The sequence below is a fragment of the Molossus molossus genome, unplaced genomic scaffold (assembly GCF_014108415.1).
Source record: "Molossus molossus isolate mMolMol1 unplaced genomic scaffold, mMolMol1.p scaffold_m16_p_7, whole genome shotgun sequence".
Lineage (NCBI taxonomy): Eukaryota > Metazoa > Chordata > Mammalia > Chiroptera > Molossidae > Molossus > Molossus molossus.
The window spans coordinates 112,596,372-112,613,867 of NW_023425401.1; the positions used below are offsets into that span (position 1 = coordinate 112,596,372).

Sequence of the window (17,496 nt, forward strand, 5' to 3'; positions counted from 1 at the left end):
TATTTTCTGCTTCCCCGGTTTTCTGGCCTCCTATCAACCAAGATTAAAAAAAATAAGTCCAGCTGGGTCTACATTTATAAAGGTCAATTTAGACTAGTGTGAAAACAGCTGCCAGGTGCTTTTGTGTGGCACAGAGGGTATCTGCCCTGAATTCAGCTGTTTGCTTTCTCAGGAAATGGAACATCTTGTCAGAAGAGATAAGATAGGTTCTTAGTTAGCTGAGCCTCACTGGGCCGTCCAGGATACATCTGAATAAAAACCCTTTCTGCCCATTTCTTAAGCCCCCCCCCCTTTTCCACACACAAACAATCTTTAAACAAGCAATATTTGCACATATCCAGGCATACCTTAAATACCCGCCACCCAAGCTCAAAGGGTTATTTTTAGTTTGGGCCACATTTAGTTACAAACACTTTTTCATAAGGGAGTTTAAAATTCTAATGTAATGCTCCAAGAGGTCACATTAATGGAAACCGTGCTCAATAAGACCGTGTGTAATGACAGCTCGACGGGCTCCCATCTCTCCTGCATATTTCACCCCACACTCCTAGCTTCAAAAATCCACAGAAAAGTGGGTGAATAACTACATTCACAAACTGGGAGATACTGCGTGTAAAAAGCACTACAAAATAAACAGAATGTAGAAATCATCACAAAAAACGATCAGCGGTTGCCACAGAGCTCACCAAAACACATGCCCTGGGGTGACAAGCCTGGAGTTGCCCTTCTCAGTCCAAACTAAAGGTTTACCTGCTGCTGCCCTTCTTCACCAGGACCCAACAGATCCTGACATTTCACAGCCCACAGGAGTTCCTAGAGCATGTGCCGAGGTGGTGGGGCCCAACACCCCCACAGAGGAAAGTAGAAGGCACCCTCCCCACATCTGCTGGTGGACACTGAGGGTGATCTTGGTGACCAGGAGTAAAACAGATGGGCCTTTAGAAGAAGAACTGCCAGATGCTGAGCCTCAGCTGAGCTTGACAGAGACAGGAAACCCTCTGGAAGCCTGTCTTCTTCCCCACACATTCCTCCTGAGTCTGACACATTTAACTGCCATCTTTGGACACAGGAGATGGTCACGCTAGTTCCATCCAATGCATCTGGTTTTGTGAGTGAGCCCACTGTCCGGCCCCTCCCTTTCCTGAAAGCACAGGGTTTCCCATGTTTCCCAATCCTTCCGCACAGGAACATCGGCACCTGGGTGAAGGAGCCGAGCAGGAGGAGACAACAGGCAGAGGAAGGGTCGGGCTTCTGGAAGGCAGCAGGGCCCTCGCTCTGGGGGAGGGGCAGGCTTCTTACTCCTTACAACCAACGAGAAAGATCAAGGGCTCAGCATCCCAAGAAGCGAAGATGGATCTGTGCTTCGGTGGCAGGAGGAAGGATGCTCTGACTTAAAAATAAACATCACGCCATCTAGTTCACAAAGGAAGCCGACTCCTGCTCCTCCTCTCTCCTTCTTAGCTCTGTGTGGGCTTGCTGGTGAATGAAAAATATGTGTGGGCAAATCGGGAGGCAAAAAACAAAGACAGAAAATAAACACTGGGTCGTCTTCAAAGACAGGTGCATGAGTGAGGTTTGACTTCAGATTCTCTAAGCAAAATATGCGAGAAAGGTTGACTATGACCTTTGGCAAAGGAAAATCGTCTCTCTAGCAAAAGGAGGGGGGTCTTTTATGTGACTGTGGGGTTGCCTGAGCAGGCTCACAAACTGGCCTCCCTGTAACCAAAGACTGGCTTAAAGACAAAGGGCTGACACGCAAGTCAGATTTATGAAAAAAGTACTGAGCGCCAAACAAAAGGATGTCCTGAAATCATAGAGAAGGACAGAGGGAGGGGGCAAAGGAAAACCCAGAGAGGGGAGTAAATGAAGAGAAGAGAAAACAGTGTCACAGATAACGGTACACTAGGTGCCCTGAGGGAGGCTTCTGCACCAGGAAAACAGGGGCCCATGGTGGTGCAAAGGCAGGAAGCTGACGTGATTACAGGGGAAAGGGCACCCTTGAAGAAAGGGAGAAAGTGGGGTGCCCACTGGCCCTGAGATCAAGAAAGGAGCACAGACGTGGGCCTCTGAGGGCTGGTGTGTTCCGCAGGCCTCCACCTGAGGCTGAGAGTTGACAGCTACATAAACAGGCTACAGGTGACGTAGCTGAGGCTGCATCTAAGGGGCACCTTTTGTCTGCATGGTTATTTGGATCATGAAGCTGGTGACCGCGATCAGACAAGATCCAGATGGCAGGGAGAGAGAAATGGAAGCACATGCCTTTCGTGGGTGACCATGGTTCCTGCACTTTCTGGAGTCCGTGTATGTGAATTCTGAGGACATGGCAGCAGCACCCTGGGTGAGGAGGGTGCAGGGGAGAGGTCGGGGTGGGCAGGTGCAGGGAGCTTGCATTAGGTAGGCCAGGCTACCCCAGGTTGGGTCCCAAAATGGGAGGACCACTCTTACATCCTGCTGTCTGCATCTACTGTCAGGCATTTCCGATCTGGGCGCCTGGCACTGACCCCACAAAGGTTGTGTCCAGGAGGCTCCCCGGGGCACACGGCGAGGGAACAGGGCACCCATTCCGGGGCTGATTCCACCGCGGCACCCAGCACAGCACCGGTGTCCTCTTCACATCCTCCAGCTCCAGCTCCGTTGCTGCCCCCCTCTCCCCTTCTCCGAGACTTCGGCCAAGGCCAGGGGCGCGCAGTGACCGGGATGGAGCCCCCGGGAGCGGCTCCCCTCACCCGCGGGAGGCCCTCCCTGCAACACCCAGGGCTGACGTCAGCGCCCCTGCTTCTCCCTGACCTGTGTGTACGTGGAGGGTGGCGTCCGGCCAGCTGAACAAACAGCTCCCGCAGGAGGTGGCACGAGCCGGAGGAAGGAGGGAACTGGGCGCAGGGGCTGGTGCACAGCGGGCCGGCCGGGGCCCAGGAGCCCAGGTGGGGGCTGAGCGGGGAGCCCCCGCCCCAGCAGGCCCCTGGGCGGTGGGCGGGCGGCCTCGACCCCGGGCACGCGGCGACTCTGCCGGCACCGGGGTGTGGGCACAGGACACGCCGCGCACCCCGGGCCCGCACCCCGGGGGGGCCCTCGGCGCCCTGCCTCCGTCTCGCCGAGCCACGTGGCCACCAGGGAGAACCGGGAAACGCCCGAGCCGGCGGCCGCGCTGGCCGGTCCCCTTCGCCCCGGAGCGGGCGGCGGGGGTGAGCCTCCGCCAGGGGCCCCGCGGGAGGGGCGTGGGCGCGGCCCGGCGCCGCGCAGGGCCGGGGACCCAGGCCCCCTCCCCCCGCACGCGGCACGGACACGCGGGGCGCACCCACGCCAGCCAACAGGGCAGAGCACGGGGCGGACCCAGGGGGACTGAGGCGGACATGCTGGGACTCGCCACCACCTCGCGCCTGCGGGAGCCCCGTCCGCGCACTCACCCGGCGCACGGCGCACCCCCTCATCTCCTCAGGCGCCCCTCCCCCAACCCCCACTCCTCAGACCCCCTCGTCCTCCCGCAGGGGGCGCTTCTCCCCCAAAACCCCCATTTCCTCAGGTGCCCCTCCCCCAACCCCCACTCCCTCAGACCCCCTCGCCCTCACGCAGGGGCGCTCCTCCCCCAACACCTCATCTCCTTAGGCGCCCTTCCCCCAAGCCCCTCATTCAGAGACACCGCATCCCCGCCCCTCTTTCCCTCAGGCCCCCTCCGCACCCCGCCCACCCCCACTCACCGAGGAGCCCCGGGTGCGGCCGGGCGAGGGGCGCGGGCGCGGCTGGCGGGCGCGGCGGCAGAAGCAGCAGCAGCAGCAGCAGCGCGAGCGGCGGCCCCATGTCGGCGGCGCTCAGTCCATGGCGGCCTCTCCTCTCTGCGCTCCGCGCCGCCGCGGCTTCAGCACCGGACAGCGCTGCCGGCCCCGCCCCGAGCCCGCCCCCGACACGCCCCTGCTGCTCCAGGGCACGCCTCTGCCGCGCGGCCCCCCGCAGGCCCCGCCCCGGCCCCGCCCCCGACTCGCCCCTGATGCTAGAGGGCTCGCCTCTACCGCGCGTCTGCCCGCAGGCCCCGCCCCTGTGCCGCCCCCATGCCGCCCCACCCTCCAGGGCAGCCTGCCGCGCGTCAGCCCGCAGGCCCCGCCCCCAGCACGCCCCAACGCGCGTCCGCCCGCAGGCCCCGCCCCCAGCACGCCCCAAGCGGCCAGGAGGTCGTCGCGAGCACTGCTCTCAGTCCCCTCCAGGCCCGCGGCCCTTCCGGCCCATGACCCCGGCTCCCCCCGCGCCCCCGGCTCCCTTCCACCTGCGGACACTCAGCCTCCCTCGCGGTACCTCCTTCATTCCCTGAGCCCCCAGCCCTTCCTCCTACCTCTACCCCTGCCTCTCCTGCCCCGCCGAATTCTCCAGACCTTCGCGCAACCCCGTCACCCTCCGTGGACCCCATTCCCACCCACACGCCCCAGTGGACCCCTGTGGAACCCCAGGGGTCCAGTTTGGGGGTGGAAGTCACTGCCTGCCCTGGTTGCGCCCAAAGCTCGGCGGGAGTCAGCGGCACCTTTGTGCTGGGATGGGAAGTGGAACCTCTGCCCCGACGGACCCTCCACCGGCACTACCCTCGCGGAGCCAGCCGGGGCTGGTGGGCAGAGGTGGGGCTGGTGCTGCAGGAACACCGAACTCCTGCTCACTTTTATTCCGATGTGCTGGCCACAGACCTGGGTCGGAACCACACCTGAAGCAGGAGCTCCAGCTGTGCAGGGTCAGAGTGTGTGTGTGGCTGCCGCGGGCGGGAGTGGGGGGTCCTCAACCTGGAAAGGAGAGCTAGAGAGTGGAAGACCCTCCTGAGCTCTCAACTTGTCAGGGGGCAGGATTCCCAGTGAGGGTGGGCTCAGAGGTGGGGTCTGCCTGGAGTCCTCCCCTCCTCCAGGTAGCCTGGCCCTACGTTGACCACTGTCCCAGGGTCAGTGAGGGCACTAAGGCTGAGGACCTGTGAACCCCCCAGGAGACTACTTCCTAAAGGCCTGGGTGCAACTGTGGGGGTATGTGTGCAAGTGCCACAGAGAGCAAGTGTGAATGGGTGTGTTGAGAGAACACACCTAGCTGGGCTCTGCAAGAGGAAGACAAGGCAGCAAGCTTAGGAACTCCTGCCAGGAAGGCACAGGAAGTCTGGAGAGCCATGTGAGCAGGAAAGGTCGGAGGAAGGCGCAGAATCCCTAACAGGGTTGCTGGTTACTAACCGATCCTGGGATTTCTAGGACCAAACTAGACAATTAGCCTATGAAATTCTTACTTGGCTTATTTAACCTAGGTCTGGTAAACAGACCAACCTCCATGTGAGGTTATGGCCTCTCACAATCCACTTCAGGGGTTCGGGCAGTCAGCACGTGTCCCATTAACTATCCTTTCCTCTCCTGAAGGGCTTACCCATCACCGGTCCCAGTCCTGGGCCTGGAAAGGCAGGTGTTGACACGTCAGGGACTGCAGAACAGTGACGTGGCTGGTTGTAACCCAGGATGCCACCTGGTCTACCAAGGTGGGCCCCCAAACCCGCCCACACCACTTACCTAGTTTGTGTGTGTACGACTACAGATTAGTACCCACGGAACAAGAAAACTGCTGAAAAGAGTGTCTGAGGTCCCTTCCCTACAGAAATATTAAAACAATCAATGCCATGAAGGAGCATAAACTTGACATGTCAACAAACAGGAAGCAAGAACTACAAGCCTGCAGTTGTGAGAAGCCAGAGACATGTCACCAGGTCCAAGGACAGGTGTCACTATCCTGTGGTGATGGACATGTTCTGATCTCAATTGGAGTGTGGGGTATGTGATTGGATATATTTAACCCATCAAACCCTTCACTTAAGCTCAGTGGTTTTCACTGCAGAGAAAGTATTAATTTTGTTTTTAAAATACCTGTTTCTCTGGAACTTCAGAGATCTGTACTTTGTCAGAGATTTGAACAATACCAGGCAGGGATTCCCATCATGACTCTACCCCAACTTGGCATGTAGAGGGCAGAGGGTCTTGGCATGCGTGAATGTCCTCACCTGCACAGGAGACTCAGCTTGCACTCAGCAGCCTCACACCCACCTTAAGCCAAGGCCAGAGCACATCACACGGCCAACCGACACCAGCCAGTGAGACTCCGAAGTGGCAAGGCCTCCATGTCGCTTGGTGGGGCATGTGGACATATGGAAGCTGGCCCGCCCACCTGAAGACGAGCAATCCCCAGGAACCCTTGGGACTTGAAGGTGTGCCACTGACCACTTCCTGGGTGGATCTAAAACCTGCCAATTTTGTGAGGCCCAAATCCAAAGGAGCTTTCCCACCTATAGGACAAACTGGTTTGTCATTTGCCTTAAACCAGTGGTTCTCAACCTTCCTAATGCCACGACCCTATAATACAGTTCCTCATGTTGTGGTGACCCCCAACCATAAAATTATTTTCGTTGCTACTTCATAACTGTAATTTTGCTACTGTTATGAATCACCATTAGAAATATATGTTTTCCGATGGTCTTAGGCGACCCGTGAAAGGGTCGTTTGACCCCTCAAAGGGGCCGCGACTCACAGGTTGACAACTGCTGCAAGCATGTCCAAGGTGTCTGTGCAGACCGCCGCAGCCTGTGGACGATGGCATGGATCAAGTACAAGCTCGAAGCGTGAGCAGGCACTTTGCAGCATGTGATTCTTTTCTTCTGCAAAGACGTCTTGGCTTGCTATGGACACTCATGAATGAACATTTGGGTTACCCCGGCAGTCACTGGGTCAAGCCTGGCCCTAAAGCCCTAACTGCAGTGAGCAGTCCATTCCTATGCATCTTAGGGAAACAAAGGCCCTGAAACCTGGCATTTCTTTACTCTTTTGCCAGGGGGCTGAGGACAGAATGGGCATGTGACTGAGGAACTCCCTTCCCACCTGTCAAGGTGGAGGACGTCCATGTCCCAGGGTGCTGACCGGCCACAACTTAGGGCCATGCCAACAGGGATCAGCAATGAATGTGGAGACTTCCTGGTAACCAGGGTGGGCGCGATGGAGTCAAGAACGATGTAGCCAGGAAGACAGGGAACCAGTTGTCCATGGGCTCTCGTGAAAAAAAGATAAAATAACAGTTCAGCCTCAGACTGAATGACTCTCATTTACAACCGCAGGGCCCATCTCAACCTCAGGGAGGCAGCTCCATGCCCCTTCATGTGGCCATCCCTTGCATGGCCATAGCCTCCACTGCAGTGCCTTCTCCTGGTGGCAGACAGACTCCCCCAGAACTCAACACCTGTCCTTAGGGGGAGAACTCAGACTAGTATTTTAAAGTATACAGACCCATATGCTGGTTTCTCTTCAGATCGCATAAATCTTTCACCTTTTAAAGTATACAGACCAATGTCTTCATTGCTTTATTACAGTTTGCAATATTATACATACATACATATATATAGAGATATATAAATAAGTCATTTTTAAAACCACGTTTGCAAGAAATGTCTTTTTCTTTGCCCCATGGGTTTCTGGAGTCCTTTACATTAAATATATTATTTTGCAGGCACCGGGCAAACATTTAAGAACCTTTAAGCTTCCTACTCACACTTTCCCCAAATAAATCCCACCTGCTCTATTATCTGGGGTGTTAACATTAAAAACACTAGAATACAGACTCATTTCATTTTCTCTAAGTCCCTTTTCTCTATTTTTACATAACCAAAGATGTTGGCTTGGTTATGAATTCAAAAATGCTCCCAAAGTTCTCGATGATGATTCATAGAGAAATCTGAAACACAAAGAAAAAATAACTTATTAGCTACAGAAATAACTGACCAAATTACCTGAATGTACATTTTCACAAAGTAAATCTAAAAATGGTTTGTAACCAAATACACTTGAAACAACCAGTCACTGTCTCACCAACTAGCCACCCCACTGTCTCAGCGGATACACAGCACATGGACAAGCTGTCGGTAAATGCAGCGGTCATCACTGTCCCTACGCATCAGCTCAGGGGTCCCCCAAGGAACCCTCCACAGATCAAATACTGCTATCCAGCAGCAGGTGCTCACTGCCACGGTTACGACAGGTGGGCCTTCTCACAGACAGTGCTCTCCGTCAGGAGGCTCTGAGCCAGGATGTGTGCATATACCCCTCCAGCACCCACACCAGGAGCTTCTCCCTTCCACATGGAACACAGGCAGGAGGATGCGCTATTACCATGACACTCAGCCACTGGCTCAATCACCTGAGACCTTCAGACAAACCTTACTTTTCCACCCCTATCCTGCACGCCTGTCCCCCAGGTAACACGCCTCTCCTCTGCCTGCCCCGCTGAGCCAGGTATGGGCAGGCCCACTGAGTTTTCCTTTCTAGGACCTCATCCTAACTCCGTGGAGGAGTCTACTCCACATCAAGAGCCTCACTGGGCAAGCGGGTGCATCTCCCTCCTTGAGACTTAAAGACATATTTACATGCTCAGGTCCACCCTACTCCTGTTCTTCTAATCGCCCAAAACTCCGAAAGGGTCCCCAGCACTCCCTGCAAAGGGTACACAGGCCAGCTAAGCTCTCAATTCCTGTCTAGACACAAACACCAATTTTTACCCTAAATGACATCTCCTCAGCCAGTGCCCCTACATCCTGCTCCCCGTGGAGATGGCCCAACCACGGCCCACAGCAGCCCTGTCTAGTTTCAGCACAAGCACACATGTAACTGTGCTTTCTACAGTAGATCAAAAGAATCAGGTGAAATTCAACTTAATATTTTTTATTTAGCCCAGTATACCCAAAATACAGCGACCTGTAATCAATACAAAAGCACAGCTGACAAGCTCCATAATCATTTCTTGCTGTCTCCAGAACCTGGTTTTCAGGCCATGCTCTGGCCGCAGCCCATGCACTCATATCCACAGAGGGTGAGCGGCCAGCGCAGGGGCTGGCACAGATCTAGAAACATTTTAAAATGTTCTCTTTATCCCTGGAATTCAGAGATTTTACTGACACTCAGGTGTGATTTCTCCCTATCAATCCATCCAAAATTTAATGAAAGAAACAACAACAAAATCTTTAAAATCACACATTTCTTCAGCTCTGGGAAATTTTCTCGTTATTAAGTCAATGCCTGTCTCGGGTCTGTTTTTCTGGTCTTTGTCCCCATCCCTTCTCTCCATCAGCATCTGTTCTGAGAATGTTCCTCGGACTCGGCCCTTCAGACCACCTGGAATCTCTCTCCACAGTGACAGCTCCTGCATGGGGCTGACATTTCCATTCAAGGGGTTTAGTGGACCACACTTTGGGCTACAAGTGATTTCTTCTTTTGACTCATCATCAACCATCCGCTGGTCCCACTGCACCTTCATTACGGTTGTCCTGACTGCTCCTCTCTAACTGCTGGGTCACCCTGTGTGTGGCTGTTCTGGTCTGTGCCCAGTAGACACTCAGGTGGAAGCAGAGGTGGTGGACAGTGAGGGGTACAAGTCCCATGGAAGCTGCTGCCACATCAGCAAGCAAGGCCTCTGAACCCTGAGGAAACTCCAACACTCCCCATGCTCCCAAAGCGTTCGAGGACCCCAGCCACAGTGACAGAGAAGACATTGCCCGCCTGGGCCCGCCGTTTAGGGACTAGAGAGACCAGAATGGTCACGAGGGCCAGTGTGAGCCAGACTCGAGCTCCCTGGTGGCCAGAGAGAAGAAAACACCCTCTGTCACACCCAGGAGCTGAGACAGGGACACAGGACACACCAAGTCACCAACACCCCAGTTACTCAACTTAAAATACTTAAGAGGAAAATATTTAGGTTACCTTGGCTAAAGTGCTTATTAACTCTCGAGTAATCAGCCACTCAAGTTGATCTCAGTCTGGACTAGTAAAGACATAGCTATCGTCCCTCTGGACCAAGCACAGAGCCAGCACACACGGGCCTCTGGGGATCACACATGCTCCTTTCATAAGCAAAGTATCCGGGCCGACTTGCCCGAGACCAAACCAGTGTTAAGAGTTTGGTCTGAACCAGGGCTATCTATCTTCTGATTACTCTAAGAGCCTTGGACTAAGAACACTGGGGGAAAGGGTGACATACATTATTTAGACCAAAGAAATAATTATTATTAAAGGACAAAAAGAATGAAATGTGGAACTGTAGAGCTGGAGGAAACAGCAACCAATTCAGACAAACCTGACACAGGCTTCTACTTCTGTGTGAGACATTTGAACTTGGCGACGTGCTCATCCACCTGAGTCTGAGGGTCTCTAGGCTCACACCAGAGCCAGCCCTCACAGCCGCCCCTGCACACGCCCTGGGCTGTGTCCACGTGCGGAGGGCACTGCCACAGCCAGCGGGAGGCAGGCACTCAATTCTTTGAGAAAACAACATCAGATGAGCAATGTGTGTCTTTGTTAAAGATTGTCTTATTTACGCAGTTTTCATTCATCCACATTATTGGTGATGACAGAAGCAAGCTTTAACAGCTGAAAACCAATTAATGTCATCCATCCCATCAATAGGCTAAAGAAGAAAGATCACACTTCTGGTCAAGATGGCGGCATAGGTAAATGTGGTATCGTGTCCTCCCACAACCACATCAAAGTTACAACTAACTACAGAACCAACGTTCAGAACCGCCTGACATCGAGCTGAATGGAAGTCCTACAACTACGGAATTAAAGAAGCAGCCACATCGAGACTGGTAGGAGGGGCGGACGGGCTGCTCCCACACCCATGTGTGGCGGATAAAAATCAGGAGGACACCTCGGCTGGGAAGGTCCTCCCTAAGGACTGAGGGGTCCTAGTCCCACACCAGGTGGCCCGCTCAGGGTTCCAGTGCCAGGAAGAAAAGTCCCCATAACTTCTGGATGGAAAAACCAGCAGGAACTGAGGCTCAGGGAGGCTGAGGCACCTGGAGCCCCAGGCAGCTCCTCTTAAAGGGCCCGCGCATGGACTTATTGGACTCTTTCCCTCTAAGCTCAGAGGGGAGGCAGCTCGAGGGGCGCCAGAGACATAAGGGAAGAACTGAGCTGTTTGGCACTGGAGCAAGGGCTGGAGAGGGGGCCTTCTCCAGGACAGATGAGCTGTCGGAGGCCTTTGGGACTCCAGCACCTGGCTCACACTGTTTTCTCTGCCCTGGTAATTCCCTGAGGCCCCGTCCCACCGGACTTTCAAGCCCACCCAAGCTGTTGCCAGTTGCTTTACCATAGGATTGGCCTATCTTGATCCTGCTTCAGGTTTTCCTAAATTCTTTCAAACAAGCAGCATCTGGTTTCAGCTAGCCCCATACAGCGTGTAAAGTAACACATAAAAAGAAACACAGGGAGGCAGACAAAATGAGGAGACAAAGAAACAGGTCTCAAATGAAAGAACAGAACAAAACCCCAGGAAAAGAACTAAATAAAATGGAGATAAGCAACCTAACAGATGCTGAGTTCAAAATACGGCTTATAAGGATGCTCAATGGACTTAATGAGAACCTCAGTAAACTTAGTGAGGGCCTCAAGAGCATAAAATTGGACCAGTCAGAAATGAAGGAGGCACTAACTGAAATAAAGAATAATTTACACAGATTCAATAGTAAAGTAGGTAAAGCCAATAAGCAAACCATCGATTTGGAATATAAGGAAGCAAAAACACCCAGACAGAACAGCAAAAAGAAAAAAGAATCCCCAAAAATGAGGGTAGTGTAAGGAGCCTCTGCGACAACTTCAAGCGTGCCAATACTCGCATCTTGGGGGTGCCAGAAGGAGAAGAGAAAGAACAAGAAATCGAAAACCTATTTGAAACAATAATGGCAGAAAACTTCCCTAACTTGGTGAAGAAAACAGACATACAAGTCCAGGAAGCACAGAGAGTCCCAAACAAGATGAACACCAAGAGACCCACACCAAGACACATCATCATCAAAACATAAAAGATTAAAGACAAAGAGAGAAAAGCAGCAAGAGAAAAGCAGTTAGTTACCTACAAGGGAGTTCCCATAAGCTGTCAGCTGACTTCTCAAAAGAAACTTTGCAGGTCAGAAGGGAGTGGCAAGAAATATTCAGAATGATGAAATGCAAGAACCTACAACCAAGATTACTCTATCCTGCAAAGCTGTCATTTAGAATCGATGGACAGATGAAGAGTTTCCCAGACAAGGAAAAGCTAAAAAAGTTCATCACCACCAAACCATTATTATATGAAATGTTGAAGGGTCTTCTTGAAGAAAAAGATAAATATGAACAAACAAAATGGCAATGAATATATATCTATCGACAATTGAATCTACAAACAAAATGAACAAGCAGAACAGAAACATTCTCACAGATACAGAGAACATTTTGTTGGCTGCCAGATGGGAGGGGGGTTGGGGGAATGGGTGAAAAAGGTGAAGGGATTAAGAAGTAGAAATTGGTTGCTAGACTGACAAACCTCAAAGGGAAGGGAGGCTGGGGGTGGGAAGAAATAAACCAAAGAACTTATATGCATATATGCACAACCAATGGACACAGACAACAGTGTGAGGAAAGGCAGGAGGGGGACGGGAGTAGGGTGGAGGGGGTCAATGGGGGAAAAATGAGGAACATGTGTAATACTTTCAACAATCAAGATAAAAATAAATAAATAAATAAAAACTACCAAAAAAAAAAAAAAGATCTTAGTATAAAAAATGTTTAACAGAAATCAGTAATACTAATAGCAGTGGTAGAAGTGGAAGTATTAGCTCACTTGGTTTTAATTGTCCTCTTACTACCAGATTAAAGTTTCCTTACTAAATTGTAATTTTTCTTCAAGAAGTTTAAATCATATATGAACATTCAAATGCATACATTTTAAAAAATCTGGTAACTGCCTTATATCTACTTCCCACCTTAGGAGCTACAGATATGAGGATTTTTTAAAAAATTGACTTTAGAGCCCGCCCAGTGTGGCTCAGTGGTTGAGTGTCAACCCATGCACCAAGAGGTCACTGGTTTGATGCCTGCCCGGTCAGGGCACATGCTCAAGTTGTGGATCAAATACCCAGTGTGGGGCATGCAGGAGGTGGCCAATCGATGTTCTCTCTCATTGATGTTTCTATCTCTCCCTAAAATAAAAAATAAATAAAAAAAAAAGATCACATCAATAGATGCAAAACAAGCTACTGATAAAATCCAGCAGCCATCATCCATAACAAAAACTGATGAACTTGGGATGAACTGAAACTCATCAACTTGATGAGAACATGCACACAATCTCCCACCACACCAAGAACAAGGCCGTGCCCTCTCGCCACCCTCTTCAGCATTGTACTGGAGTCCTAGTGATGTAATAGGCAGGAAAGGGAAGAAAAGGTATAGACTGCTAAGGAAGAAAAAAATACTGCCTTCGTTCATTAGTTAGCAATTTAGGATTCTGAAAGCCTTTCTCCAAAGGAGAAAGTGGCTAGTCTCCTAGGAATGTATAAAACTGATTACCTAGAGCTCTGTAAACTTAAGTTGACAAAACAGTAGGAAAAAACACTTTCTGTGGCTGATCGAAGAGTCAAACACAACTGTGAGCATCTGCAGGACACTGCACAGCAGCAAACAGAGGCTGCAGAGGGAGCCCAGTGAACACGCCCCATGGCAGCAGGCCCCATGGCAGCAACGGGCCACCCGACAGGAGAAATGATCTGTATTCCTGCAGTCCCTGGAGGGACTTCCCATCCCCAGTGTGAACGCCTGTGGAAGGGCTCGTGGTTTCAAAAACATCACAAACCATGAAAAATAACTTAAAAAGTAAGTTCATATGCCCTTACTTTTCTAGATAATATTTTACAAACATAAGTTTTGTTTTTGTATTTGAAGACAGACATAGAAGTAAATTAAACATATGTCCAAGGCCCTGGCCAGTTTTGCTCAGTGGTTAGAGTGTCAGCCTGCGTTCCAGAGAGACCTGGGTTTGGTTCCTGCTACGGGCCCTGGTCAGGTCATGCGGGTGGCAGCCACTTGATGTGTCCCTTTCACGTCAATGTTTCTCCTCTCCCTCTCTCTCCTTCCCACTCTATCTGAACAAAAAATGGAAAAGTGTCCTTGGGTGAGGATAAAAAAACAAACAAAAACATATGTCCAAGGGGTGTTGCCAACACACGTTTCCATCCTTACTATCCTCAGTGTTCTAACTACCTGGCCGCAAGGAGAAGTGAGCACGTGGTGTGAGAGCCCCCTAAGAATACCTGGGACCTTTCAGACAATTACCCCTGCAGTGTGACCAGCGCTTTACCTTTCCATGCTGTCCTCTTCCAGAGTGATCTCCATGAACGTCTTTAGTTTTCTGTGAACAGCGGCTGCAACATCCTTCACTTTTGAACTTTTATGTTTACCTGTAAGTGTAATAAAGACAGAAAAAAGACTTGAACACGACCATAGGAGACAGACATCTCTGCCATCAATGCAGACACAATTTCAACGCGACTGAACACCCCCAGTCCCTTTGAGCTAACCCACTTATTGACCACAACAGCAGTTGCCACCCCCCTGGGAAGTGAGGGTGGAATGTCAATGAAGCTCCTGGCAGCTGAGGCAGACAGTGCCCAGACGAAGAGGCCAGCAGCCTACTCAGAGTGCACGCTCACCTGTGCCCGTCAGAATGACAACTAGCACATTTCAGAGTCCCCCCATTTACGAGGCGTTCATCAGCAACCCAACCTCCACTTTCACACCCTCCACATGGAGAAGGTCCCCTCACCGGCAGATCTCTACTTGGGATACTCCCTTAGGGGAGCTTTTCTGATAGCTGGCCTGGGGCAAACCAATTACAAAGTATTATACGACTGCAAACGTACACACAGTCACAGTCAGGCTTATGGGGGGAGCTCATTTCCATAGGTGCCCTCTCTAAGTGTAACATATTAGCTCAGAAAATAATTTCAACATTATGGAAACTAAAGTCAGCGGCAATCTATCTGCAGGAAGTCCCTGCATGTGCACTGAAGGAAGCAGGCTACGGGCTCTCCAGATGCTGTCCCAGTGCTATTTCAGTAGCTGGGAAAGTCATAACAGGCAAGGTTAATCAAGGCTTAAGCAAATCAGAAGACACATTATACATTAACACCAAAACACACCATCGTTAGCAAAAACATATTCGGATTTTTAAGCACAGGTAATAAATGACAAATCCATAGAAATTCCATTCTGAGGCACAGGCGGGATACGGAATGGGCCCAGTAGAGAAAGGTGATGGGGACAGAAACTGCATTAATACGCTCAGGCTGCCTTGGCTGGTTTGGCTCAGTGGCTAGAGCGTCAGCCTGCAGACCGAAGGGTTGCAGCTTCGATCCCCAGTCATGTACCTGGGTTGTAGGGTTGATCCCCAGCCCTGGTTGGGGTCGTGTGGGAGGCAACCAATCAATGCGTCTCTTTCACATCGATGTTTCGCCCCCCACCCTCCCTCCCTACCATTCTATCTAAAAATCAATGGAAAAATATCCTCGGGTGAGGAAAAACAAACAAAAAAAAGCTCAGGCTATGGGGCTGTGGCAGGCGCAGGCTCAGAGAGTGGAGGGAGCCAGGCAGACAGGTGTCAGAGCAGCAGGTCACTGAACATGGGAGCTGAGTCCCCAGACGCTCCACAGCAGTTCTGACTAAAGCAGAGCCAGCAATAGCCCACACATGAGAGCAATTTAACCAACCTTTGTTAATAACCAAAATAATATGCATAACAGCCGTGAGACACACAATTCCTTCAATATCGTCAGAAGTAACACACGCCTTTAACTCATCTAAAAATGACCTGCAAAAAAACGAACATCTGAAATTACTCAATAGTACACAGCCTAACACTTGACAGATAAACATAGGGAAGATTCATTAACCCCTGTGAATTCCAGTTTCCACACTTTGCAGTATCTGCAAAACTGCTCTTTCTTTAACCCACCGTCCTGTATGTGCCACAGTCCAGGACCGTGGGCAGGTGGCATGAGTGAGAACTTCGTGGAGAGCGTGTGCAGAATGCCATGGCGGTGTCTCCCCGAGGCAAGTTGTGGGAGCACACACAGTACCAAGGCTTTTATACGTGGACATTTTGAAAGTTTCCCTACAGTTGCCCCTCGCCACTTCACACTTCGACTTTTCGCGGCTTCACTCTATCGCGGTCTTTTCAAATAAATTAATTAAAAAGTTGATCGAGACAGTGTGCACTCGGTTGTCTGAGTCAATTATACACCCGTGTATTACAATTAAAATTAAAACTACTGTACATATGAACTGTAGGCCTATGTATTTGAGCACCCCAGGAATCCTTCAACACCAGGTGCAACTGTAGAGTCTGAAATGGATTAACCGCGATAAACAAGGGACAACTGTAGTTGAATTTCAGTTATAAGAAGCAAACGAGACTATTTGGTGAATGTATTTTACCGAAAGTTAGAGTAACTCCACTTTGTATCCACTTACACAGCCCCAGGAAGGCTCTACAAGTAGAACAGCTGTTGCATGTGATGTTTACAATGTATTAGCATACTGTGGCATACAGTAAAATGTAGGTATTTCACATTATAAGTACACGTCTAGAATAATGTGAATATTTTAAATCACTGATAAAAGGAGGAAATTCTATGGAATGTCTTTGTCAGAGCAGGCGGCCGCGCTGCAGCCACAGTACAAGTATCAGGACAGCGACAATAATTACCTGACCACACTTGGAGACTTCATGATTATTCCTATTAAACACCTTGAAAACGGGGGCAGATCTGAAAGGCCCTCTGGGGGGCCAAGCTCTTCTACATCAGAAACCTAAAAAAAAACTTCAAGTCAGTGATTTATCAGCTGAGACTAACATAGAACTTATACTACATGGCTTTGGGTTTCCTTCAACACTTGAGCAAGGCTTTCCAGAAACTCAGAAGAATGACTTTATTAACTGTTGAAGTTTCTACAGTAACTTTGATTTGTTATCATATAGAAGGTAGGTAGTTAGAGCAAAGGAAAAAGATGTCACTCAACAAGCCCTTTGTCAGACGTCTAATTTGAAATCACTTTCTGTAAATAATGTTTTATACTAAGCAAACTTAACTCGTGTTTTTATTCGTCCAGATCCAGTTTGTTCCATTTCAAAATCAGACATTTTGGACCAGAGAATTCCTTGTGGGTGCACACTGTACCCCACAGAATCGTGGAGTAGCACCCCGGCCTCTACCAGGCAGCTCCCTCCTTGGCTGTGAATGAAAATGGTGCAGAGATGGCCAATGTCCTCTGGGGGAGCAGTGAGGACCACTGGTATAGATCCACAAAGGGGCCCGGCCGGGACCTCTGTCCTCTATCGCCACCTTAGGTTGTCCATTACCAGGGATGTACTCCATGTGCATGCGGTCCCGTGAAAGTGTTAGCCAGAGCCCCTACGGTGGAGGTATAACATGCTGGCCCACCCTCCTGCTGCTCACTACTGCCTTCTGCCTGTTTCGTGGCTGCCTCAGGCACGTTCCCTCGGGCACAACCAGACAGCAGTCCTGATAAGACTGCCATGTTCCTTTGTGGGACTCTTACATATAACATAGCACTGTTTCCCATGAAACTGCTTTATATCTGGACTGTTGTAAACACATTTCTGCTGCAATGACAGAGATGACCCTGACAG

At 50.7% G+C, this 17,496-nt stretch overlaps 2 protein-coding genes across 5 annotated transcripts in view; both read right to left on the reverse strand.

The window, feature by feature from the left end:
* The window catches only part of PTPRN2 (protein tyrosine phosphatase receptor type N2), a 385,447-nt gene extending 381,652 nt beyond the window's left edge, over positions 1-3,795 (reverse strand). Inside the window, exon 1 of the mRNA XM_036246374.1 lies at positions 3,696-3,795. Within this exon, the coding sequence (XP_036102267.1) occupies positions 3,696-3,795 (100 nt within the window). The remainder of the gene's footprint in view (positions 1-3,695) is intronic.
* A 3,657-nt stretch (positions 3,796-7,452) lies between these two features.
* NCAPG2 (non-SMC condensin II complex subunit G2) overlaps positions 7,453-17,496 on the reverse strand; it is a 65,911-nt gene continuing 55,867 nt past the window's right edge. For all 4 annotated transcript variants that reach the window (XM_036247493.1, XM_036247494.1, XM_036247492.1 and 1 more), the window contains 4 exons: positions 16,552-16,655; positions 15,554-15,654; positions 14,146-14,245; positions 7,453-7,716 (listed from right to left, as the gene is read on the reverse strand). In XM_036247493.1, coding sequence (XP_036103386.1) covers positions 7,665-7,716; positions 14,146-14,245; positions 15,554-15,654; positions 16,552-16,655 — 357 coding nt within the window. In that variant the 3' untranslated portion in view covers positions 7,453-7,664. The remainder of the gene's footprint in view (positions 7,717-14,145; positions 14,246-15,553; positions 15,655-16,551; positions 16,656-17,496) is intronic.